This window comes from Panthera tigris, chromosome D1, assembly GCF_018350195.1.
Source record: "Panthera tigris isolate Pti1 chromosome D1, P.tigris_Pti1_mat1.1, whole genome shotgun sequence".
Classification (NCBI taxonomy): Eukaryota; Metazoa; Chordata; class Mammalia; order Carnivora; family Felidae; genus Panthera; species Panthera tigris.
Genome location: NC_056669.1, coordinates 114355028 through 114379270, shown reverse-complemented (window position 1 = coordinate 114379270; position 24243 = coordinate 114355028). Strand labels below are relative to the sequence as shown.

At 61.8% G+C, this 24243-nt stretch overlaps 2 protein-coding genes across 13 annotated transcripts in view; one reads left to right on the top strand and one right to left on the bottom strand.

The window, feature by feature from the left end:
* PTDSS2 (phosphatidylserine synthase 2) overlaps nucleotides 1–13357 on the top strand; it is a 23758-nt gene extending 10401 nt beyond the window's left edge. The window contains exons 3-12 of the mRNA XM_042957720.1: nucleotides 4301–4383; nucleotides 8053–8120; nucleotides 10000–10134; nucleotides 10569–10619; nucleotides 10920–11033; nucleotides 11123–11241; nucleotides 11479–11593; nucleotides 11667–11812; nucleotides 11905–12090; nucleotides 12248–13357. Coding sequence (XP_042813654.1) covers nucleotides 4301–4383; nucleotides 8053–8120; nucleotides 10000–10134; nucleotides 10569–10619; nucleotides 10920–11033; nucleotides 11123–11241; nucleotides 11479–11593; nucleotides 11667–11812; nucleotides 11905–12090; nucleotides 12248–12407 — 1177 coding nt within the window. The 3' untranslated portion in view covers nucleotides 12408–13357. The remainder of the gene's footprint in view (nucleotides 1–4300; nucleotides 4384–8052; nucleotides 8121–9999; nucleotides 10135–10568; nucleotides 10620–10919; nucleotides 11034–11122; nucleotides 11242–11478; nucleotides 11594–11666; nucleotides 11813–11904; nucleotides 12091–12247) is intronic.
* RNH1 (ribonuclease/angiogenin inhibitor 1) lies at nucleotides 13319–24243 on the bottom strand. Of its 12 annotated transcripts, none has more exons than XM_042957725.1 (11): nucleotides 19599–19664; nucleotides 19405–19502; nucleotides 18229–18334; nucleotides 17192–17362; nucleotides 16566–16736; nucleotides 15887–16057; nucleotides 15643–15813; nucleotides 15348–15518; nucleotides 14917–15087; nucleotides 13617–13787; nucleotides 13319–13523 (listed from the first exon to the last, which is right to left on the bottom strand). In XM_042957725.1, exons 3-11 carry the CDS (start codon nucleotides 18312–18314, stop codon nucleotides 13436–13438), a joined length of 1371 nt encoding a protein of 456 aa, XP_042813659.1. In that variant the 5' UTR covers nucleotides 18315–18334; nucleotides 19405–19502; nucleotides 19599–19664; the 3' UTR covers nucleotides 13319–13435. The 12 variants fall into 12 exon arrangements, with proteins under 12 accessions (XP_042813659.1, XP_042813655.1, XP_042813660.1 ...); XM_042957721.1 differs by having other exon boundaries at nucleotides 19637–19651; XM_042957726.1 differs by having other exon boundaries at nucleotides 18229–18331; nucleotides 19637–19651.

Genomic DNA, 24243 nt, shown 5'->3' with positions numbered 1-24243 from the left:
TGTCTCCTGTACCGTTTCGTGTACACGGAGTCACCCACCCTGCACACTGTGTCTGGCTTCTTCCGCTGGGCATGATGGTCTCGTGACGTCCGCGTTGCGGTGTCCATCGGTGGGGCAGGATTGCTGGGGGTGTATGCTGTGTGGATGGGCTTCACCCTATCGTCACCATTTACCCATCGGCAACATTTGGGACGATGGCATGCATGTACACAGTGTATACACAGAGATACGTAAGTTATTACATGTAAAATGTGAACGTACTTTGCGTATTAGAACACACAGGAGATACAACGTACTCCGAACACTGAGGAGGAACAAAGCTGGAGGAACGACACCAGCTGGCCTCGCTATGAGGCTGCAGTGACGAGGCCAGTGTGGTGTCGGCAGAGCGTTCGGCTGGGACGGACTGGGGGGTGCAGGTACGTGCCCACGTCAATGCAGTCGCCTCGTCGCTGCACAGGAGCAAAGGCATCAGGGGAGAGCCTTCTCAACAGACGGTCCCGGAACAGCGGAGAGTTCCCTGCGAGAAAGGAGACTGGATACGGGCTCTTCACTTCTCACGATAATTCATTGAGAAGGTTTATAGACCAAAGTGTAAAATATGAAGCTGTACAACTTCCTGAAAAGACAGTAGAAAATCTGGCGATCTTGGGTTTTCAAAGATGACACCAGAAGTTTGACAGTCTCTTGTAGAACTAAAGTTATTCTAACCATGGAATCCGGTAATTGGACTTGTAGGTGTTTATCGAAATTAAAGTGAAAACTCGTGTCTACACAAAAACCTGCACGTGGATGTTGTACCAGCTTTATTCTAATTGTCCAAATGTGGAAGTGGCCAGCGTGCCCTCCAGTAGGTAAACGGATAAACAGAAACAGGTACATCCAGACGATGAAATGTTATTAAGCAGCAAAATGAAATGAGGTATGAAGCCATTGTCAGATAACAAAAATTGAAGTAAATTTAAAGATCAAGTTGGCTTTGTTCAGTGATTGATGGATGGGCGGTGTCCCATCCAGCAGTAGAAGGGACTCTGCCAGGCTTTTTAAAGACAGAAGGGTGGCAGTGAAGGAAGTCATTAACAGAGACCACATGGTTTGGGGCAGGGTCACCCTCCTGAGGGGGCAGAAGGGGGCTGCGGGCCAGCTAGTCCCATGTGGGCCGGTTAAAGGTTGCGCTCCTGGGACCGATACTACACTTTGTTTGGGTGGGGATTGAGTCGTGCTTTGCTGACATGGGGCTCAGCCCAAGTGACTTTGTTTTGGGCCTGCTGTCTCCTTTTTTAACACTGCAAAGACGTAGGTGAAACTCAGACGCGTCTTACTAAGTGAAAGAAGCTATGTGGAAAGGCCACGCACACTGCAACCGTGTGACTCTGGTAAAGGTGAAGTGGTGGTAAGGTCACTGGTTTCTAGGGCAGTGGGGGAGCCAGTGGTAGAGCGCTGGGGAGTGTGGGGAGTGTTTTGAGTGTTCTGTACGATAACTATGATGGTAGACCTGTGACTGCGTTGGTCAGTGTCCACAGGACTCAACAACACAGAGTAAACCTAATGTTCACAAGTGAAGGAAAGATAATTTCGGACGTCGGGGACCCAGGAAGGGATGCAGACTGTGGCCAGACTCTCGGGGTGTTACAAACGCGTGAAACCCCCTCGCTGAAGGGGCGGGAGTCCGTAAGACTCAAGGCAGGGCACCCGCCCGCGAGCGCCGGGCTCCAGTTGACGAAGTCGTTCCCGGCGGGGTCAGGTGACCGGTTCTGATCCTGCGGCCCGCGTCCTGGAGTGGAACAACCGAGTACGTGGCCGGCGGCCGGTGGGAGCCCCGTGCGGTCTCACCGCTGAGTGGGAGGTTACAGGGGATCGAGGGGAGGATGGGCCCTGGGGTAACGGGTGGTGGTTGGAGACGTAGTAAGAACTCGTGTTTAGCTTAACGTAGGTACAGCTGGCTGCGCAGAGAAACATTTCTCATTTGTGTGTTTGCACGGTTTGTACACACAGCTCTGACTATCGGCCGAGAGGCCCAGAAGCTATAATGCCCGAGTGGCAAGGAGCACGTCACCCCCCAGAACGTGGCTCCCAAGACCATCCTCCAGGGAAGGAGCCCAGAGAAATGGCTGGGCTCTGGGAAGGGGCTCCCAGAGAAATGGCTGAACCCAGGCCTGGGGCAGGAGATGCCAGGAAGGTCTGGGAGGGTCGTCTAGCGCCAGAAAGAAAGTGCTCAGAAAAAAGCACAACGCCCCACAGATGGGGTTATGTTAAAGCTCTGATACAGGAGACCATCGAAAGGGCTCCCAATGGTCAAAGTAGGTAAATGGATACAATTTGAGCAAAAAAAAAAAAAAAAAAATCTATAAATTATTACCACATTATAATCCAAAGTATAAAATGCATATCCGTGAGTCTGTGCCAATATAAATGATAAAGTAAGTGAGGGAGAAGAGACAAGTAGCCCGTGTAGATCAATTCCAGATAAACATAGGTGCTCCCCAGCCCTTGCGTGCAGGCTGTGTAGAGGGACCCCTCCCCCCAAGAGCAGAGCAGGGAGGGCACCTGACAGGTGTGTCCCAGCCAGGGGACGTCAGAGATCATGTCGGTGTGATGTGATCTTACTCCCAAAAACAAGATCGAAATCACAGAAAGCGGCAGATGGCATTCGGTAAGGGTCGTCCTCCAGAGCACCTGACCGGTCTTCAAACTGCAGGCCATCCAAAACAACGCCTGAGGCTCTGTCACAGCCCAGGGGGGTTTTGACCCCGAATGTCACGGGGGTCCTGGTGGGGTCCTGGGCCAGGAAAGGGACTTTGGATGAAAAGTGAGAAAGTCTGAAAACAGTGGACTGTGGTTAATGTACCGGTGTGGATTCGTAAATTGTGACAGACGCCCCATCCTCACGTCGGGTGTTAACGCAGACCTGGGTGCAGGGAGTGGGGGGGATACTGTACATCCTTCACCTGACTCACGGATCTTGCCAAGTGACCCTAAACACTGCCTTAAGATGTACAACCGAGGTTGGAATTGAGAGTCTGACCTGGTGAGGGCAGGTGGGGCACAGGCGCCCTGAGACTTCACCTCCCTCGTTCTGTTCTGGTGGTGACTTCTCTGGGAGTCACCCGTGGCTCCAAAGCTATCTCTCGGTCGTGCCAGGAGGGGCCTCTCCTGGGGGTGGAGGGTGTCACACTGGGAGCGCTGCCTAGTGGGGGTCTGTGTGCCCCTCCAGGCAGCCCCTTGCAGACTTCCCGCCTCCCCACACCCTGCCCTGAGCAGTGGGCACCTCACGGGCCCTCTGTGTCAGCCCCTGTGATGGGGATGTGGGTCCCGCCCTGCTGAGCACAGTGGCCAGTGTCCGTCTGTCCCTCCACACTTACTGTGGTCCGGAGGCCGGCAGGAGCAGGGAGCCTGTCCTACTCGGGACAGGACCACTCTGCACACCCACAGCAGCATGCTGCCCGGTGCGATCGGAACACACCCTGGCCACACGGGGGTGGGCAGGAGCGGAGGGGCTGGCAGGCGGTGTCCTGTGGGGCCCGGCCTCATGGGTGCCTGCCCTGGACCCTGGGCGCTCTTAGCGGGGGGGGGGGGGGGGCGGGGGGGGGAGCAGGTGCTTCCAGGCCGACGCCTCCGGCCTCCCGTGTGGCGTGTGGTGTCGCATCGTGCGTGTTGGAGGACAGCAGCCCAGCTGCAAACTACGATGTGCGTCCCTGCCAAGGGACTGCCGGCAGTGGGGAGGGCAGGCGGCACTGCCCCCCTCAGACCCTGCACTGGGCGGGCGGTGGCCATGTGAATGGAGCGTGAGCACCGCTGTCTGCGTGTCCTCCTTGCTCCTGTCCCCCCCCCCCCCCCGTGCAGGCACGTGTCTGTGTGTCTGTGCACATGTGGTTGCAGCACGTCCGCTTGGTCCTGTTGTGAATTAGCCCCGTGGGGACTGCGTGGGGGGTGCTGCCCTTGCCTTGCGGGAGCAGAGAGCCTTCCGACCCTGGCATCCTTCTGTCTTCGGCGGGCCCTCGGTGCCCTGGGTGGTCACGTGTGGAATTTCAGGGGCTCTTTCAATGGGAAGCACACACACTAGTGGGCACCGCTTTGCCACCTAGACGACGCACAGCCTCCACCAAGGGTCTCGTCCCAAGGGCGGGTCTGCCTCTGGCAGTTGGCCTGGGCGCCCCCCCCCCCCCCCCCCGCGAGGCCCGGCCTCCTCCCTCCCTGGGGACAGGGGCTGTCGCTGCAGAGGGCATCCTGGGGTCCCTCCTACCCCCAACCTCCCGCCTGGGAGACACACACTGAGGGGCTGTTTGTTCTTTGTTTGCAGAGGTATTGTGGCCAGTATTTTGGTTTTCTTATGTTTTGGAGTCACACAAGCTAAAGACGGGCCATTTTCCAGACCTCATCCAGGTAACTCGCCCTTTCTCTTTCCGTGTGTGCCCATGTGACGGTTCTGTCCCGAGCAGTCGCTCCGTGTCTGTGCTGCTGGGTGTGAATGTCCTGTCCTCCTCTTCCCAGCCCCTCCCGCCAGCCAGGGCGCACTGTCACAGCTGAGGGCGAGGGCTGGGTTTCCTGCAGCCCCTTCTCCCGTCTCTCCGCTCCTCACCTTGTCCCGCAGCTGTCCTTACCCCCTGTGCGCCTTCCACCCACTGTGTCTCAGGGGGCCGCTTCTACAGACCTTGGTGCCCCAGGACTGGCCAGCGGGGTCGGCATGGGCTTCAGCTGGTGGCCCTGCCATTGGCCTGCTCACTGGGTGCCATCTGCAATGAGTTCTCCTGTCTCTAACCCCCAACCCCCAAGTTGAGGGAGTTCCAACAACCCCCTGGGCCTCGGAGCTGCAGAGCAATGCTCAAGCTGCCCCCTAGTCCTGCCCCCCTGCCCCCCCCCCCGCCCCACTGCTGGTCCTGCCCCCTAGCCCTGCCCCTGCCCCCCCCCACTGCTGGTCCTCTTCCCTAGCCCTGCCCCTGCCCCCCACCTCTGGTCCTGCCCCCTGCCCTGCCCCAGCCCCAGTGTGTCTAGGGCTCCAGCCTCATTGAGGGGCTGCCTCTAAAGGCAAGGCATGGTTGGTTTCCTGAAATGTTACAACTTAGTAACCTTTGTAATCTTAGAACCTTTGTTTCTTTTCTGTCTTAATAGGGGTGTGTATTCATTGTAGAATACTTGGAGAGTACAAAAAGTATTTTAAAATAGAAACAAAAGCCACTCACAGGAAGAAGCCACTGTTAAGGTTTAGTGTGTTTCTGCACATGGTACACACGTAGCATTTAAACATGGGATCCTACTCTGTGTGGTTTTATATCAGAGTTCCTCACTTCAGGGAAACACAAAGACCCCCTTACTAATTTTTTACTTGACAACTAGATATTTAATGGCTGCTCGTTTGGTGGTCATCTGAACGCACTCCGGTTTGTTTACCAGTCGTATCATTGCCTGTGTCCGATCATTCGTGTAGCACAAAGTCCTGGGAGGAGAAGCAGCAGCTTAAAGGGCGGGACTATTTTAGGCCGTGCTGGAGGTGACCGGACTGCCCTGGGGAAGGGGTCGGTGAGCGCTGTGGCTGTGAGCTAGTCCCCGGGTGCTCCGAGCGGTACGGGGGCACCTGCCTGGGGAACCTGCGCTGGCTGGTCTCACCGGCCACTCTGCCCCCCTCGATGCCTGGTTGGGACGCTGACACTGGGTGACACCGCCTGGTGCCTGCCGGAGGGGCAGTGGTGAGTGCACGCAGCTGCACGGCCTGGCCCCGCGGCTCCCCACCTGCTCAGTCTTCTGGGCCTCAGAAGGGTCTGAACTAGCCAGAGTGAGAGAACAATTTAAAACCCACCAAAAGTCATGACAAAAGTCCGGGTGCCTGTTGGATCGGCCGGGAAGAGTTCTAGAGAGTCAGCGGACGGAGGGGGGGGCAGAGCAGGTCGCTTGTGGGCGCTGGGCCCAGCCTGGGATCGGACAGCGGTGGGCAGCTGCTTGGCCTCTGGGCTCCTGGGAGGCCCTGCATCCCGTCCAATCTGGGGTGCCGGTCACCCGCTCCCATGTCGCGTGCTGGGCTCTGCTGCGCCTGCCTTTCGGTTTGGTTGCTGGGTGTGAGCGGCTTCCCTGCCGGTCTGTGATTTACCGAATGCAGAGGCCCGCTCTGGGGCACCTGCTCCTTCGTGGCGGGCAGGACGCCTCAAACTTGTCAAGTCAGAGCACATGGGAAGTGGTCCCCTCAATCCTGGGCAGCACGCCATGGGGACGGTGGGGAGGGTTTTCTGGCCCAGAAACAAGGTGCTTTGTTGGGAAACTTGAATTGGCTACAGTTCCAGTTGAAACTGGCCCGTGAAAAAGGCACCCTTCTCTTCACGATTTCTGTTTTCATGCGTGGCTCCCTCTGGAAGCTGGAGTAAACAGAATATTGTGAGGGCTGCGGGGGCCGCTGGATTTGATGCGCAGGAAGAAAGTGGGTGTGCAGGTGGGGCGGGTGCTCGGGGAAACCAGGGGCGCACCCGCTGCGTGTTTGGGGGCGGGGCGGGCCCTGGGGGTTCTACAGGTGGAGGGGGATGGGCAGTGGGGCATGGCCAGCTGGAGGCCCTCTGATGGGGGAGGGGAGCAGACGAGCTCAGTGTCACAGGGCCCGTGAGGAAGGTGCCCTCGCATGGCCGTGGGGCGAGCGCTCCGGGGAAGCACCCTGAGTCGCTTTACCGCAGGCCCTTTTAGATCCTGCTGCAGCCTTGACCAGAGAACTTTCCAGGCTCTTCCCAGACTCCACGGCAGCAAGGCTAGTTTGTCACGTCCACTGTTTACCCCACTCCCGGAGGCACTTGAGCAAAGCGTCCTTCGGGCTTTGTGCTTCCTGCCTGCGTGAGCTGCAAGCGGAGGTTTCACAAGCCCGAGGGTGCCGGCTGGGCCCCGGAGCCCCACACCAGCGCCTCCTTACCAGCTGCCCTCCCTCCCCCTGCCGGCGGCTGGGATCCCCAGGGCCAGCGGGGCCAAGGTCTCTTCCACATTTGTAAGCACCACCGTTGTTATTCAAGGAAAATCGTTTTTAAAACTAAGCTGGTGGTGTTTCTTTAAGCAGACACAAGCAACGGGAAAGTAGATAGTTTAGGCCGGTATTAAACAGGATTGTCAGGATTGTTGGAAGGTGAAAGTTGTCATTTGTGGTTTTTTTAATTTATTTTGAGAGGGCGTGCACGTGAGTGGGGGGCGGGGCAGAGGGAGAGAATCCCAAGCCGACTCCAGGCTGCCGGCGCAGAGCCCCCTGTGGGGCTTGGTCTCATGGACCCTGAGGTCGCGACCTGAGCCGAAGCCAAGAGCCACGTGCTCCCCGTCATTTGTCTCAGACGATGGTTTTAGATGCTTCCTCTGCTGCTCTTTCCTCCCCTGGTGACAATCTGAGCCTCCCCTTTCAAGGGATGAAAACCAGGTGGCCGATAAAAGGAATTTGGGGGACAGGTGGTTTTTTTCCCTGCTTTACTAAGATTTCATTGGCCCAGAACAACGTGTGGGTTTAAGGTAGACCAGGTGATTGACAGCCCCCCGTCACCCCCGCAGAATTAGTTTCTTTTTTGTGGTGAGGACACTGAAGATCGCCCTCAGCAGCTGTGAAGTGTGTATTCCGGGGACCCGCGGTGCGGGTGGAGATGGGAGTCTCCTGAAGGTTCGACAGAAGCAGGGTCGGTCTAGCCTCCGGCTTGGCATTGGAGACCGTTGTCAGTGCAACTCACCGCGTTAGCGCTGAAGGAAGACGAAGTCTCCTCCGCATTCGTGGTGAAAACTTAGCATGCTGGGATTCCTAGGTTTTCTTAACTCTCCACAAGGCATCCGGCAGAAACCCACTGCAGGTTTCCTCAGCGGTAAAGGTCAGAGGTCTCGCCGGTACACACGCGCAAGGGCGCTGGCTGCCCCTGCTTCTGGCCCCGGGGGGGGGGGTGGGGGGTGGGGGGGGAAGCTGGGAGCACTGGCCGGAGGCATCGGGGCCGGAGGCATCGGGGCCGGAGGCATGGGCACAGCCCAAGCTCGCTTCTGAGTGAGGCCTCGCGCAGGCGTGCTGCCGGCCAGCGGCGGGGCTGGCGCCCCTGACGCTCGTGTTCTGTGTCTCTGTAGCTTACTGGAGGTTCTGGCTCTGCGTCAGCGTGGTCTATGAGCTGTTCCTCATCTTCATACTCTTCCAGGTGAGCGGGTTTTCTCGGATAATCTGGGGGTGTGGGCGGTGCCGCGGCCCCGGTAAGCGAAGGGTGTCCGAGCGGGCTTTGCCCACCAGCCCCTCGGGAGCTTTGGCAGGAAGCGAGGCTGTGAGGGGGGCCCTCCAGAAGGGTCCGCTTGGGGAAGGCTGCGGGCACCGCGTCTCAGCAGGGTCTCTGCCCTGAGCCGCGTGTGGGCCCTGCCCCGACGGCCCCCGCTGGCGAGCGGGGACGGGGCCCAGTGGGACGGTCGGCTCGGGTGGGACGCCTGCCTGTCCCCTGAGCAGCAGGGTCCCACCCCTGGGGAGGGCGGCACCCCCACTAGCTGGTCCTGGGGTTTAGTCCTCGGGGCTTCTCCCTCCGAGTGCACCTTGTGCAGCAGGATGGTCCGGAGGGAGGCCGGAACGTTCTCCGTAGTAAACCGTGGCTCCCCACTTGCTGGCACTGGTGTCTCTTTACTAAAGCTTTTCCTTCTGCTCAACCCCACGTGCACCTAGACGGTGACCTTCAGTTTACAAAGTACTTTCTTATTCACAAGCTCACAGCTCCCGTCAGTTCTGTCTCTCGTGGTTTATCGCCACGTGATGAGATTCACTCTTAGCGCGGTGTATGGTTCTGAGTGTTGACAGCTGTATGTGTAAACCCATGTCTAGGACACAACAGTGGCTCGTGTCCCCCAGAGCGCCGACCTGCTCTCCCTCCACCACCAAGTCCTGCCCTGTGGGAACCCCCTGGGGGCGCGCTCGCTTGTGCCTCCTGGGCCCTTGGAGGGCGTGGGGTCATCGGGGTCGTGGGGGTCGTGGGCCATCTCCTGCTGGGCGGGGCGGCCTTGACCTCGAGCGGGAGCCGTTTCCTGAGCGGGGCTGCTGGTGACAGGCCCGCGGGCACCCGAGCACGTGTTAGGTCTGCTCGCACTGCTTCCCGGCACGACTGGCCAGTGGCTCCCTCCAGGAGAGAGCTCCTGCCACCAGACCCTGGGCGGCACCCGCGCTTGTCGGGACCCTTACCGTGGCCGCCTCTCCTGGCCTTGTTTGCGTTTCTGGGTCAGCCAAGTGTCCTCCGTGGTGCGGTGCTCGGCGCCGCGGGACCGTCCTGCTCGGGGTCTGCAGCCTGCACCTGGCACAGCTGTGCCCGAACGTCTGGGTTCCTGCTCTCTGGATACAGCAGTGCCCAGCCTCCGATCCTGTGGCTGATGTCACGGTCTGAGGGTCACTTCCACAGACCCCAAGCTGGGGACAGGTCGAGTTGCAGGACAAGGCAGTGCGTCTGTCTGGCACAGATGTGACGCGGGTCTGAGGCCAGAAGACGTCTGTCACCCGACCTCATCCTCTGCCCTGCTTCGTCCCTTGTCTGGTACTTGGGGCAGGAGTGAGGGGATGGTGTCCTGACCGCAGGCCTCCCGGGGCCACTCCCTGTGGGCTGGTGGCCACAGGGGGCCCGAGGGAGGGGTGAGGCTGTGTCTGCTGCAGGCAGCCTTCCGTCTGTCGACCCCAGAAGTCTCCTTAGCGCTAAGGCCAGAAAGGGCGGTTTGCTGCTGTTGGTATCCGTGTCTGGGAAGGCTGACCTGATGTCGTGTTTCTTCTGGGAGGGCCTGTGGAGAGGGGCAGTAGCAAGAGCGGTGACCTGTGACCCCACCTGTGTCCCCACCCACACAGCCTCCACGTGGGGAGCGTGGCGCATCTCCTTGGACTCGGGGCCTCCCCACCCCCACCACGTCTGCCCGTCCCTGCACTGCAGGGTGTTTGTCCCTACTCGGCAGAGGCGTCATCCACACACCCCAGGCCACACGCACGCTTTCGGGACTTTAGCCGAGCTCTCCCGTCGCCACCAGCAGCATGTGGCCTCACTGACCAGGGCGCTGGCCTTGCAGACTGTCCAGGACGGCCGCCAGTTTCTGAAGTATGTGGACCCCAAGCTGGGAGTCCCACTGCCGGAGAGGGACTACGGGGGAAACTGCCTCATCTACGACGCAGACAACGAGAGTGACCCCTTCCACAACGTCTGGGTACAGGCGGGCCCTAGGAGCTCCGTGCTCGGGGTGGGGCCAGGAGTCACGTGCTTAATCAGCTCCCCAGGTGCTGACCTGTCCTGCATGTTTCTGGAACCCCGGTCGTTCTGCAGATCAGACAGGGTGGGGTTGGCGTGGGCCCTGCCAGGCGCTGACCTCCCTCCTGCCTGACCCAGGGCTCCCTTCAGCTTAGCCCACTTGGCGAAGGGTCCGTGCAGCCCCATTGTGGGGCAGGTCCCTGCCTCTCAGCCTGGAGACCTGCTCTCCTCTGTGGTCAGGGCGTGCTGTCCGCCTGCGTGCAGGATCCCAGCTTTGTCCCTGGGATCCAGTCAGCACAGCTCAGAGAGGCAGGAACCGGGCCCAGGTGCTCATGGAGAAGGAGGGACCAGTGGCTTTGGGCCGCACACGAGGCCAGTGTCCTGTCCCCATAGGACAAGCTGGACGGCTTTGTGCCTGCGCACTTTATTGGCTGGTACCTGAAGGTAAGGTGACCTCGTCGTCAGAAGGACACCCTCGTTTTCAGGTCTGCCTTGTGCTCTGAAGCCACTTCCCAGCCACAGGCTGATGTTCAGAGTGGTTGCCCGTGGTGGGCGAGGGTCTGGGGGCCATGGCTCAGGCCAGGCAGCTGTCCAGAGAGTTGGCACAACTGCTTGGGCACCCTGGGTCCTGCCCCGACCCGCACTTGTCCTTGGTGTCGTGGCCTCCAACTAGTGCCTCGCCCCGCTCCTGAGGGGGTCAGGGGTGTCGCCCTGGAGCGGCTGACGCTCTGCCGCGGCCTGCAGACCCTGATGATTCGTGACTGGTGGATGTGCACGATCGTGAGTGTGATGTTCGAGTTCCTCGAGTACAGCCTAGAGCACCAGCTGCCCAACTTCAGCGAGTGCTGGTGGGATCACGTAAGTGCCAGCATCTGCCCTGGGGGGTCGAGGGCAGGATGGGACTGGGGACCACAGGCGCCCACCACCTCCCTGGCTCCCGCCCCCAGTGGATCATGGATGTGCTCGTTTGCAATGGGCTGGGCATCTACTGCGGCATGAAGACTCTTGAGTGGCTGTCTCTGAAGACGTACAAGTGGCAGGGCCTCTGGAACATTCCGACCTACAAGTACGGCTCTCGAGCTGCCCTGGTCCATGGGGGGAGGGATGTCAGCCCGACCCCAGCCTGTCTAATCAGGTTCTCCTCATCCCCTGCCAGCATTTTTCAGAGGCTCTCCAGGAGCTGCCCCCGTTAGGTGACCCGGGAGGGCGCTGGGGAGTGGGGTCTCCCGCCCATCACGGGCCCCCGGCACGGCTGCCGGGTGGAGCAGAGGGGCCCCGGGCTGACGGGCACCTGTGCTCCCAGGGGCAAGATGAAGAGAATCGCCTTCCAGTTCACGCCCTACAGCTGGGTCCGCTTCGAGTGGAAGCCCGCCTCCAGCCTGCGCCGCTGGCTGGCCGTGTGCGGCATCATCCTGGTGGTAAGGCTGGCCAGTCTCGTGTGCGCGCCTGCTGGGCAGCCCGGCTCGCCACCCACCCTCCTCTGTCCCCCAGTTTCTGTTGGCAGAGCTGAACACGTTCTACCTGAAGTTCGTGCTGTGGATGCCCCCCGAGCACTACCTGGTCCTCCTGCGGCTGGTCTTCTTTGTGAACGTGGGCGGCGTGGCCATGCGGGAGATCTATGACTTCATGGATGACCCGTGAGAGCCGGGGGGGCGGGCCTGGGCACACTGGGCGTCGCTGCCCCTGGGGCACAGCCGCAGCGCCCTCAGCCGAGTGCCCTCCCCCGCAGGAAGCTCCACAAGAAGCTGGGCCAGCAGGCCTGGCTGGTGGCGGCCATCACGGTCACAGAGCTGCTCATCGTGGTGAAGTACGACCCACATACGCTCACGCTGTCGCTGCCCTTCTACATCTCCCAGTGCTGGACGCTCGGCTCTGTGCTCGTGCTCACCTGGACCATCTGGCGCTTCTTCTTGCGGTGAGTGCCGTGCTCCCGGTGGCCTCGACACCAGCTCGGGGGCCGTGTTCGGCTGGTGTCTGCGTCCCGCGGCCCCTGCCTGTAGCTGGGTGGGGGCGTCCCTGTGAGGGGACTGCCAGGGGCCGGCCGGTGGTGACTCGGCCCCCACCGTCCCCAGGGACATCACCCTGAGGTACAAGGAGACTCGACGGCAGAAGCAGCAGAGCCGGGGGGACCAGGGCAGAGCCGGGGGCGACATGGATGGACACCTGCCTGGGCCGGAAGACCCCCCAGGGCCTGCGGAGCCTGAGAGGGAGGGGGTGCCAGCCCCAAACTGATGCACCTCACGACTGCCCAGAGCCCGGGCCTGCTGGAACCTTCCGACAGGCCTCAGCCCTTGTGGTTTTATTTTCCCTTTCTCCCATGCACATAGCTGGGCTCTGTGGGATGCAGGTGGCCCCTGACCCAGGCGTGTGTGTGTGTGTGTGTGTGTGTGTGTGCGCGCGCGCGTGCGCGCGCCCGTGCACATGTGCTCCTGGGGCTCCTCTCAGCCTGACCCGTGTGGCTGGGCTTGCTCCGGGCAGCTGGTCCCCTCCCCTTTCTGCACAGTCAGCCCGCCGGCCTCTGGGCCACAGCGAGCCCTCAGCACCCAGATGGACGGCTCAGGCCCAGCAGAGGCATCACGGTGCCTTCCTCTGCTCCCTGGGCCCCCAGCCACTCTGAAGCCCTGACTGCACCTCACTGGACCCCCATTAGCCCCTCGACGGCACATGTGAAGGATGACCATCCAGTGATACCCTGAGACAGCTGAGAAGGGGCAGGTCTAAGCAGGCAGCCCTGAGCCACTTCCTGGGGAGGCTTCATCTGACCCAGCAAACCTGGGGGTGTGAACGGGGCCGGAGGTCACCGGATTGGCTCCTTGAGGGACATGGAGTCAGAAACTCAAAGGCCCTGGGCCTGAGGCTGGGAGGAGGGGCAGAGGGTCTTCGAGAGCTAACAGAACAAGTAAAGCAGGTCCTTACCAGCTCCCGGCCCTGTGGGCCCTGTGCATCGTGTGCCCAGTGCTGGTGCTGCCCAGAGGGCTGGGGGGACGGGGGCAGGTGTGCAGATGGGCCGCCCCGGAGCTGCTTCCAGTGGGGGTGATGGGCCGCTGCACGAACCCAGTGGGGGAGCCCTAACAGAAGCGTTACACTTGCGACACGGACACCGTGCCTGGTGGAGACCCCACAAGAAGGACAAGCACTCCTCCTGCCAAAAAAAGTGCTTTAATAAAAGTGTCTGAAACTTTCCCACAGAAGTCCATCGATTTGAACACTTCTCTTCATTCTCAGCCAGGAGGTCCGGAGGGGGAGGGGCAGGAGGCCTCTCAGGAGATAATCCGCAGGCCTGGCTTGCGTTCTCCCAGGGCCTGGAGGAGGTCCTCGGTCTGCTGCGTCCAGTAGATGTCGTACAGGCTGCGGCGCGGGGAGGCGGCGGGGTCACGGCCTCACGGGCCATCCCCCAGCTCCCGCCCCCCCTCCCGCGTCCCCCCACCACGCCCCACTCACACCAGCTGCTCCAGCGCACAGTCAGGCCGCTCCAGGCTCTCCATCAGCCGAAGGATGCCCCGGTCGTCCATGCAGTTGTTGCTGAGGTCCAGCTCCCGCAGGCTGCGGTTGACCACCAGGAGCGAGGCCAGGCTGTTACAGCCGCCGTTGGCCACGTCGCAGTCCCCCAGCCTGGGCAGACAGCAGGGCACGGGTCACGACGAGAGGATCCGCCACAGAACAGGGTGCTGGCAGGGCTGTCCCCGCACCGCGATATTCGTGGAGCCCTGAGGCACGTGTGCGTGCACACCGTGCGCCGAGACCTCGGGGTCGTAGCCGTTCCCCAGACCTCGGACTCGGGAGCACGTCTGTCTCTGGCCCAGTGGCCAGCCCCAGGCAGACACCCCAACCAGAGAGGGAAAGAAGGTGCACACGGCTGCCCTCCAGGCTGAGCGGTCAGACGGACCCGAGGCGGGCACACCCTGGCCACAACCTCCCCGGGGCCAACTCGGGTCACCAGAGGGCCTCCTACAGCTGCTTGCTTGCTCACCGCCAGGTGCTGGAGCCTGGCTGGGCTGCCAAGGAGGCACCCAGAGGCCAAAGGTGGGAGGGAGGAGGGTGGCCGGAGGCACAAAGTACACAGGCTTCCAGCCTCCAGAGCAAGGACACCTAGGTGGGGGGTGGAGCTGTGGACCCAAGCCACGCCCCCTGCCCCACCTGCCCCCAGAGCACCCCAAGGAGCTGGCAGCAGACCAGGCCCTCTGGATAGAAAAGCAGGGGACCCTGTCGGGCTCAGCCTGCAGGGCCAGCTGTCCAGGGCTTCTTCAGCCACACCCTTCACCTGTGTCCCGCCCAGCATGGCCAGGCATCCCCAGAAGCCACAGTGAGAAGCAGAGATCCAGAGGCCGCCAACAAAGCCAAAACCTGCGACACCAGAAGCAAACGGCTGACGGGCCAAAAGAGAGAACAGAAACAACGGGGTGTCGGGCTACAGGGCGGTCGGTGAGACCCAGCAGTGGGTTCCTGAGAGCTCCAGGAAGGAAGAAACAAGTTCGGGAAAATCCTCAAAGGCTCGACACTGGAGCACAAGCAGGCGTCCAGCACAACAAAGGAACCAGGACCCCGGAACACAGCCGTGCAGGGCAGGGGCCAGGGGTCCCAGCGCACAAAGCAGGTGCTGCCAGGCCTTTGGGAGCCCGCGGGTTCCGGGAGTTGCCAGACGTGGCCGTCAGGAGTAGGGAGGGGCCCCGGGGGGATGCGCGGGACCCCGGACTTGGACCCATCAGACTGAGACGTGCCAGGCACGCCCGTGCTCGCTCACCAGAGCACCCGCAGCGTGGCGCTAGGCTGGCTCAGGCCCTGGCACAGCTCCTGGACGCCGGAGTCGCCCAGCTTGTTGTCACTCATCTGCAGCTCCACGAGGTGCTTGTTGTGGGTCAGCATCGCGCTGACGTGGGGGCAGCACGCGGCCGTGAGGCCACAGGACTTCACCCTGGGAGAGAAACAGCACTAGGGCCTGGCCACGCCCACACCTCCGGGGTGCGGAGGCCCCGAGCCCCTCAACGCCCGCCCTCCAGGGACACACGGCACCCCCTCCCGCACGCCTCCCCCCCCCCCCCCCCCCGCAGGCACAGAAGCTGACCTGGGGCCTGGGCCCCGGGGCACCAGCACCACCGTCATCCCTGAGGTGTCCCCAGGCGCCACGCTCCTCACAGGCCCACCGTCCCCCGGCTGCCATCGGGCTGCGCTCACCACAGGGACTGCAGCTGGCATCCAGGCTCCAGCAGGCTCTCGCACAGCAGCCGGGCACCCTCGTCCCCCAGCGCATTGCCTGCCAGGCTCAGCTCCTTCAGGCTCTCCTTGGCCCTGAGCACTTGGCACAGGTCTCTGCAGCCCGTGGTGGTGATGTCACAGTCCCAGAGCCTGCAGAGCCGGGGCCGCATCACTGCAGGGCCCCCAGGGGACACACAGCCAATCTTCTCAGATACTCCCCACCTGCCCGCTGGGGCCACGGCTCTCTGAGGAAGCAGGGCGGGCGCAAACTCACCACAGGACCCTGAGCCGGGAGCTGGGGTGCAGCAGCGCGGGGCACAGTGTGGCGATGCCCTGGTCACCCAGCTTGTTGTCACCCAGGTCCAGCTCCTGCAGCGAGGCCTTGGAGGCCACGACACCGCACAGGTCCTTACAGCTGGCCGGCGTGAGGCCGCAGTTCTCCAGTCTGGGGGCACAGGGGGGCCGGCAGAACTGGGAAGCCCCCGTGGTCCCGTCCCCCCGCCAGACCCCACACTTACTTGAGCGTCTCCAGCTGGCAGGCAGAGTCCACCAGGCCCCGACACAGCACCTGCACGCCAGCCTCGCCGATGTCGTTGTTGCTCACCACAAGCTCCTTGACGTGCCTCCAGGCCCTGAGCACTGCGGCCAGGGGCTCACAGCTGGCGGCCGTCAGGTTGCAGTACTCCAGCCTGGGGACAGGTGGGTGTTGGGAACTCTGGCCAAGGGAGCTCGGTCCGGGTCTCCTCTCTCGCCCCGGGCTGCAGGGCGCATGAGACTAGAGGGCTGCTGGGCTAAGGGGCCATCTCCTTGCACGGTGGGCGCTCAGGGCCGCTTGGAAGCCGGCCGCCAACCACGAGCCCCACCCTGAGCTTGGGGGTCACTGGACCCGGGAGAAAGATGCCAGTCTCCCGATCTGGGTCTGCCTGTCTTCCTCCATCGCTGAGCCCATCAGCACACTTCTGGTGGCCAGGCCGCCCCACACGTGATGTGGGGCTACAGGCCACCTTTTAGCTTTTGGACCACAGCCCCAGCATCACACACAAGGACCATCGGCAGGTCCCCCAGAGCTCCCTCTTCAAAGCTCCCTGCGGCCAACACGCTGAGGCAAGGGCTTGCCCAGGGCAGTCCTCAGCCAAAACCACAGTGACCCGGAAGTGTAGGGCTGGGGGCGGCCTGGGTGGCAGGCCCCACACTCACTGAAGCTTCTCCAGGTGGCACTGGGGGTCCAGGAGTCCTTTGCAGAGCAGCTGCAGGCCCGCGTCCCCCAGCGGGTTGTCGCTGAGCTGCAGCTCGCGCAGGGTAGGCAGGGAGCGCAGCGCGTCGGGCAGGACCTCGCAGCCGGTGTTCGTCAGGCAGCAGTTCCGGAGGCTGGAGCACACCCAGCCAGCCATCAGCAGGGTCCCCGCCAGCCAGGCCATGGCCCCCAGGGAAAGTGCCCCTCTGTCCTCAGGAGCCGGGGTGAAGCAGACACAGCACCAGCACCTCTCCCCCACCCCGGCCCCCTCGCCTGGGAGAGCCCTGGGCCTGGCCTTGCAAGAGGGCCGCCACCTCCTCTGGGGTCTCCAGGCAAAGGAATAGAGGGCAGGAGGGGATGCACCTCGGGGCCTAGAGGACACTGGGTCGCGAGCCCAGGAACAGCAGGCAGGGCCGTGGCGTGAACAGACCCCACAGGGGGACAGGGGCCCGAGACAAGGCGGGAGGAGCCCCCACCCTCCAGGACCTGCTGCTGCCTCCCGCCCCCCTTCCCCAGGCTGACCCAGTAGGTCCACACCTGAGCTCGGGGTGGGGCAAGCACCTGGGCCGTGTGGATCATACAGGCTCACCTGAGCTTCTGGATCCTGCAGCTGGGGCTCTGCAGGCCCTGGAGCACCAGCCGCACCCCGGCATCGTGCAGCTCATTCGTGCAAAGGCTCAGCTCGGTCAGCGAGGGGTTGGCCTGGAGGGCAGAGCAGATGTCCTTGCACCGCACCTCCGTGAGGCCACAGTCATCCAGCCTGTGGACGGGAGCGTACGGGTCACCTCACGAAGCTTCCGCCGAAGACACCAGCACGTACACAGGTGACGTCTGGGCCCCCACACCCTCCACGCCGCACCGCGGGGGCACAGTCGGCACGTGAGAGCTCTCGTCTGCCTCCCGGGAAACACCAGACCGGCACCAGGCGGCAGCTCTGAGAAGTGCCACAGAAAGGGCACAGCACCTCGGAGGGGCCGGCCAACCGGAGGGGCTCGCCAGGACGGGCACGAACGGCAGGGGCCACCCCGACCAGTGAGAACTGAACGCTGGTGGGAGGAAAACCAGCTGTCGCTCACAGGAGAATGACAGCTGATAAATGTGAACGGAATGAGGGGATTAAAAATCCCCATTAGACAAAGGCCCAGTAATAACTGTTCTGGCAAGATCCACCGACGGATGACAAAATCAGGAGGCGAAAGTCTGAGCAGAAGCAGGATGTTAGCAGTCTCTGCGTATCTCACCCAAGATATTTACCAATTACAAAGAGGAAACAGGAACTCTGTAGTGGGGACAGCTGGCAGACGCCGCCCTCACAGGTGGCCACGGTGACCAGAGGTGGCCGTCGGGTGCCATGGCGGTCGGTAGGATACAACATACCCCGCAGACACAACAGCATTTCTGCATATTCTCGTGAAAAGCTCGTGACTCAGCCCTGACGGGAAGTCAGAAAGACTTCCCAGAGCCTGAGCAGGCTCAAGAGTCGGGTGGCCGAGGACAAGAAGGGACAGAGGGACCATGTGAAGTGTGCACTGTGCATCAGAAGCCCCGCCCACTGTGGTGCTGGGGAAGGCAGCAGAGCGGCCGGCCGGGGGTGGGGGCCCGCCTGCCGCCTCCGTGTGCACCTACCTGACCACCTGGTACTGCTGGATCAGAGGCAGGAGCTCCGTCCACCGGGCGTCACTCAGCTGCTGACCCTGGATGTCGAGATTCATGGTTCGAGGTGAAGTGTCTTCTAGACAGAAGGTGGACGGAGAACACTGTAGCCAGACTCCCTCAACGCCTGATGGGCCAGGGACCCCGCAGAGGGAAAAAAGCCCTAATAGGACCCCCAAGTGGGGGCCGATGGTTCAGAAGCCACGGCCCCTCCCTTGGCCAGTGAGCACCAGCTTTGTTTCCTTTCTTCAGCACCCTTATACACCACAGCCTCCAGGAGCAAGATCGGGGGTGGGCGGGGGGAGGCTGCACCTGCTGGGCTCCCCTGACAAAGGCCACCGCAGAGCTTGGGGACAATGCTGTGGGCCTCACCTCTCAGCCTCCCACGCTCCGCCTTTATGGGCCCCTCCTGCCCAGCCGGGCCAGGACCTGCGCTGGCCATCGGCAGCCCCTGCTTCTCACTTGCCTGGGTGACGCCACAGTTTAAGGACCCCAGCAGGTGGAGTACGGGGACCAGCGATCCGTGCAGTGCCATGGACACTCTGCCTGCCAGCTCAGCCAGCTTCTCCCCTCTTAGAACCAGAGGGCTGCACTGGCTGGGCAGGCAGTGCCACAGCCCCACCTGGCTAGAGAAGGCTAGAGAAGCCCCACCCTGGCATTCCAGGACCCTGGGCCTGAGCTGCCTGTGCTCAGCTAACAGTTCTCCGAGGGGTATCAGCCCCAGATGCCCTGGAAAGGGCTGAGTAGGTGGGGGGTGGGACCCCAGGCCCACTGGCCCGCACTCTGGGTGGTGCACTCATGGATGGTCACTCTGGTGCCCATGTCCACAGTCCCTTTCTGGGGGCTGAAGACTCCAAACAGGCCGGGGCACATCCTCAGCCCCACCCTGGGTCAACCCAGGGCCACGGAGAAATCAGGCCATCAGGCAGGACTTTGGCAAAGCAGTCTGGCATGGGAGCAGCTCACCAGGGACAGCACAGAGCCTGAGTAAACGGTTAACTGCCTGCTGGAGCTTTAGGGGAGCACTGACTGTGGCAGGGGGGCCGCTGGCAGGCGAGAGCAAGGGCATCCTGCTGGGGTGGGGGTGGAGGCAGGGAAGGGAGCTGGGTTTCACTCAAATGCAACAGCAAGCCCAGGAAGGACCCACACCTGGAAACAATGAATTCCTGCTGCCTTCCAGAAAGGTCAGGACAAACAGGATGACTCAACCCCATGTAAGGCTCCTGGTGCCACGACACCCCAACTTCCTGCAAAAACTGCCTCATTCGTGTCCCTGGCCGAAGGCAGGAGTCCCCCTCCCAACCCCGGCAGGTTCAGGGCCAAAGTCCCTGGGAGGCGCGGACCAGGTAAAGGCTCCCGCCAACCAGCAGGCAAGGTTTACGTGTGCATGTCCTGGCGGATGAGCCCGCGGAGGAAGCTGGCTCCCACAACCGTCCAAAGGCGGAACCCAGAGCTCGCCCAGCCCGCTGCCCAGGCCGCGCGAGCAAACCGGCTCCGCCCCCGCGCGTCCCAGGGTGTGGTCAGTAAACCCTGAATCCAGAATCCTTAGTCATCACGGGAGAAAGGGAGTGGGAGGCGGGGCTTCAGAGGGACCCTCTCTCCGAATCCTGTCTGACATCCAGGGCCCGGGCTCTCCCGAGGTGATCTGCAGTGCAGAACAAGGAAACCCGAAGCGAGCAGCTGAGTTCCCCCCCCCCCCCCCCCCCCCCCCCCCCCCCGCCAACACCCTCCCAGGGCTTGACCAGACCCTGGGAGAACCCCTTGGTTGGGCTGTGGCACTAGGAGGACACTTCTTAACGTCTGTGGGCCACGGATCCCTTTGAGAACCCCAGGAAAACCTGTAATGCCCGCAAAGACGCCATATCTCCCTGCTTCTCCCGGAATCAGGACCCCCACCAGCTCGGCTGCTCCCTAGGGTCCCAAGAGGGCACTTAATGCTTTCGCGTGTGACAAATGGCCGCTGCGCAGGGCCGTGCCCGGAGGACAGGAGCCGGGGGGTTGCGTCCCCCGCCTGGGCCCACCCGAACCGGACCGGAAGGCTGAAGCGCGTCCCGGGCCCACTGAGCCCCAAGCCCGGCGGCCCCGCACCGCGCGGTTACCTGCGCGAGGCGCGGGGGGCGCCCAGGGGTGAGCCGGGGTCCGCACGAGGCCTCCCGGGGCCGCGGCCGCCGCCCTCCCCGCACGCCGGAGGCCGCGAATGTGTCCGGGGCCCGCGCGGGATTGCTCTGCGGGGCGGCGGCCTCTCGGGGCTCGCGCGCGAGGGGCCCCGCGGAGGGTCCGGACGCGGGTCGCCCCAGCCCCCGCTCCCGCCCCCGGCCCGCTCGCCGCGCAGCTCACCTCGGGCCGAGCCGCTGCTTCCGCGGGGGCCTGGGGCGTGGTCCGGGCCCTGTCCTGGGGGTGGGGCCACGTCCTGGGCCGCAGCCCGAGCGGCGCGACTCACCCGCGCGCCGCCACCCCGCCACCCCGCCTCGTCTCCCGGGGCACCCTAGCCCCAGACGGGGGCCCGCCCTCCATCCCTCGCGGGCAGCGTTTCTAGGCGAGGGCCGTTTGGGAGCGGGTGCTCCGCAGGCAAAACCGAACTCGGGCGCTTGCATTACAAAGAAGGGGAGGCCCGACCGTCAGGGCTTCTCTGCAGCACCCCGACTCTGCCCGTGAGAACCATCACTGACGGGGAAAGGTCTTCAGGAGGACCTTGTTAAGGTTTTCAGACACGCGGAACGAGGCACACTGTGTTTCAAAAAGGCCGGGGGGCGGCGCTTTACGCCTCGCTCTCGGCCCGCGTGGGCCACCTCCTGGGGCGCGCGCGCCTGGAGCTCGTGTGTCAGCTCTCTCGCTTGGACGCGCTGCGGTGATCGGTTCAAGGGCGTCCCTCACGGACCCGTACGCTCGTTAGATCAGGGATGATGGGTGCGTTCTCATCACACTGGCCTCCGTCACTTCGACCACTGCTTACCGACCACCTACTGAGTGCCAGGCGCTATGGTGGGCGCTCGGGCTGCAGGCCAAGCAGAGCAACGTCTCAGGCCTCACGGAGCTGTGAGTAAATTCATAGCATTTAGAATGTGGAAAGTGCAAAGGTGGGGAGGAGGGTGGATGATGCAGGATAAAAGCGAGTCAGGAGTGAGTGCTGGAGGGGCAGGCCGGAGGTCACTTCCCCAGTGAGAGCAGGTCTCTTGAGGCTGAGGCCCAGAGGCTGCGGCAGGCCGGAGGGAGACGGGTTGGAGTGTTCAGTTGCGCAAACATTGGAGAGTGCCCGCTGCAGACCTAGCGTGAACTCTGTGGCCACCAGGGGACAGCACAGTATGGGTAGGGGATGAGGGACCTGGGAGGTGGGGAGTCTGTCCTTTGAGGGGAATAAGGCGAAGGGTTATTCAATTTGGCGAGAATATTTGCCTGGGCCGGTCCTTCCTTGGGCAGCTTGCTGGGCGCCAACAGACAAGGGGGTCAGGGCCACCACCGTGGGGCGCCAGGGGTCCCAAGCGGGTTCGCAGAGGTGGGCCAGAGCAGAGCCCCCCACCCCACCCCCAGAGCAGGTGCAAGTTGTCAGGCTGTCATCAAGCGAAGGCAGCAGAGCAGCTCCCTTCCACCTCGATGCAGGGAGGGGAGAGTGGAGCTGGGAACTGGGTTTCTGAGTTTCTTGCAGAAGCTTCTGAAGGCTGCGGGCGGCTGAGAGTGGAGGGGCCTCTGGGTGCAACAGTGTTCCAGCCAACTTCCACAGGGTTTTGTTTGTTTTCTTCAGGCAGATACCCAGAAATGAAATTAAAGGATCATTTGGGATTTTTAACTCTCTGAGGAACCTCCCTACTGTTCTCCAGTTACATCCCCACCCACGGTGCCTGAGTGTTCCCTTTTCCCCACATCCTCACCAATAAATCTTACCCGTTCTGACAGGCGTGAGGTGGCATCTCGTTGTGGTTTTGATTTGCGTTTCCCTGACGAGTGATGGTGAGTGCTTTTCATGTGTCTGCTGGATAGCTGGTGTCTTCTTAGGAGAAATGTCTGTTTAGGTCCTCTGCTCATTTTTAACCAGACTGTTTTGGGTTTTTTGTTTTTTGGTGTTGTGTTGTAAGAGTTCTTTATGTTTTTTTGGATATTAACCCCTTATCAGATATATCATTTGCAAATATCTTCTCCCAATCAGTAGTTTGTCCTCTCATTTTGTTGACGGTTTCCTTTGCTATAAAACGATTTTTGTCACAGGAGCGGTATGTGGTCTTTGTAGAAAAACCAGAAGATACAGATGAGAAAATGAAAAGCCCTAATATGCCGCCTTCCAGACACAAAGGCTCTGACATCTCTGGATATGCTCCTACTTCTCTGAATGCACGACACACGTATTCTTAACAAAAAACGAGATATTAGTAACGGTAGGCAGGATAATAACCAAAGATGACCAGGTCCTGATCCCTACCTTATGTGGCAAAGGGGTCTTTGCAGATGTGACTGAGTTAAAGGTTTTGAGATGGAGAGACTGTCCTGCATTACTTGGATAGGCCCAAAGTAATCACGAGGGTCTGTATAAGAGGGACGCAAAAGGGTGAAAATCAGAGATATGACAATGGAAGCAGAGGTTGGAGTGGCTGTGTTTTGAAGAGGGAAGAAGGCAGCCTCTAGAAGCTGGAAAAGGCCAAGAAGCAGATTCTCCCCTGCAACCCTCTGGAAGGAACCAGGCCGGTGGATAGTTCGATTTGACCCCTAGGGCCCATTTCCCACTTCCAGTCTTAAGAGCTGTAAAATAAATCTGCGGCAATGTGTTACAGCAGCAGTAGGAAATTAAAGCATTATGGAGCTGCTGTATTTTTAAGAGTACTTGTGTATACCCTGTATACGCAAACATACAGGTACACTAATCAGTATGTAATACAATCTTTTAATGACCACATTGTGCAACTGAATGTATCCAGTTCGCTCAACCAGTATCTACAGGCTGACATTGACTGTTTTCAGGTTTTTCAGGCTTTGCAGCATATTTTCCTACCTGGTTACCTTCTTGGCACACCATCCAAGAGGGTGGCTTGCCTGGTCGTGAGGTCCTTCCAACACACTGCCCACCTGGCGACCTGAAACGCTGCAGAAGTCCACTGGCTTTCCCCACACTCGCAAGTCTCCACACCCGAGTGCCAATGATGCCAGCCCAACAATGCAAAGTGCCTGGACGCCCTTTTTAAATTTCAGCCAATCCTCTGACAACCCTGACCCCTCCGAGGTGCCGTCCCATTTACGTTTTGTCTTCCCCACGTGAGCCTTCCAAACAGCTCTCCCCAGGGTTCTCGGGTGACTTGACACGGGCAGAGTTGCCGGGCGGGGAGATGGCCAGGCCCAGTATCCTGTGGGGGTGACCCGGGCAACTCCCCTCTGCCAGGGCCGTCCTCCTTGGAGGGGCGGTTCTTTGGGGAACAAGGTCCAGGATTACTCCGGGGAAAATGTCGGCTGAGCCAGTCCCTGCTTGTGTAGCTCGCTGGGCGCCAAAAGACCAGAGATCAAGTCGGGCCCCAACAAGGAAAGGACAGAACTACCAAGACTCCGACAGCACAAGCGCACACCCATCGCCCCAGAGCAGGGACTCCCAGCGTGCCCCGGGAAGTGGGCCGGCGGCAAGGGCGCACGCGCGGAGGGCGCACACGGATGCCCTGACGTCATCGGGACGCGCGGACGCCCGCGGGGCCCCGCCCCGACCCCCAGTCCAGACGGCTCCCCCCACGACCCCGTCCCCGCCCCCAGCACCCCCGGCTCCAGCACCCAGCCCCCCAGTGTCGCTTCAATAGCGCACGTCTCTCCCGGGCAGCATGGCCGCAGCAGGGCCCGGCGCGAATCCACAGTCGACCCAAGGCCGGCGCTGGTAAGAGCTGACCCCGGGCGCGGACCCTTGCAGTGACTGACCTCCAGACGACGGACTGGGAGGCGGCCCACTTCCGACGGTGGGGGGGCCTGGCCGGGGCGCCGCGCCGGGGCGCCGCGTAGCTGCCGCGTCGGGACCGATGGTGGGGC

Coding starts and splice junctions, on each gene's coding strand:
- RNH1 (XM_042957732.1), bottom strand. CDS start 18,314: ATGAATCTCGACATCCAGGGTCAGCAGCTGAGTGACGCCCGGTGGACG. Junction 16,058..16,565: donor TGCCACCTGGAGAAGCTTCA/GTGAGTGTGGGG, acceptor ACCTGTCCCCAG/GCTGGAGTACTGCAACCTGA. Junction 15,519..15,642: donor TCCCGGCTCAGGGTCCTGTG/GTGAGTTTGCGC, acceptor CCGGCTCTGCAG/GCTCTGGGACTGTGACATCA.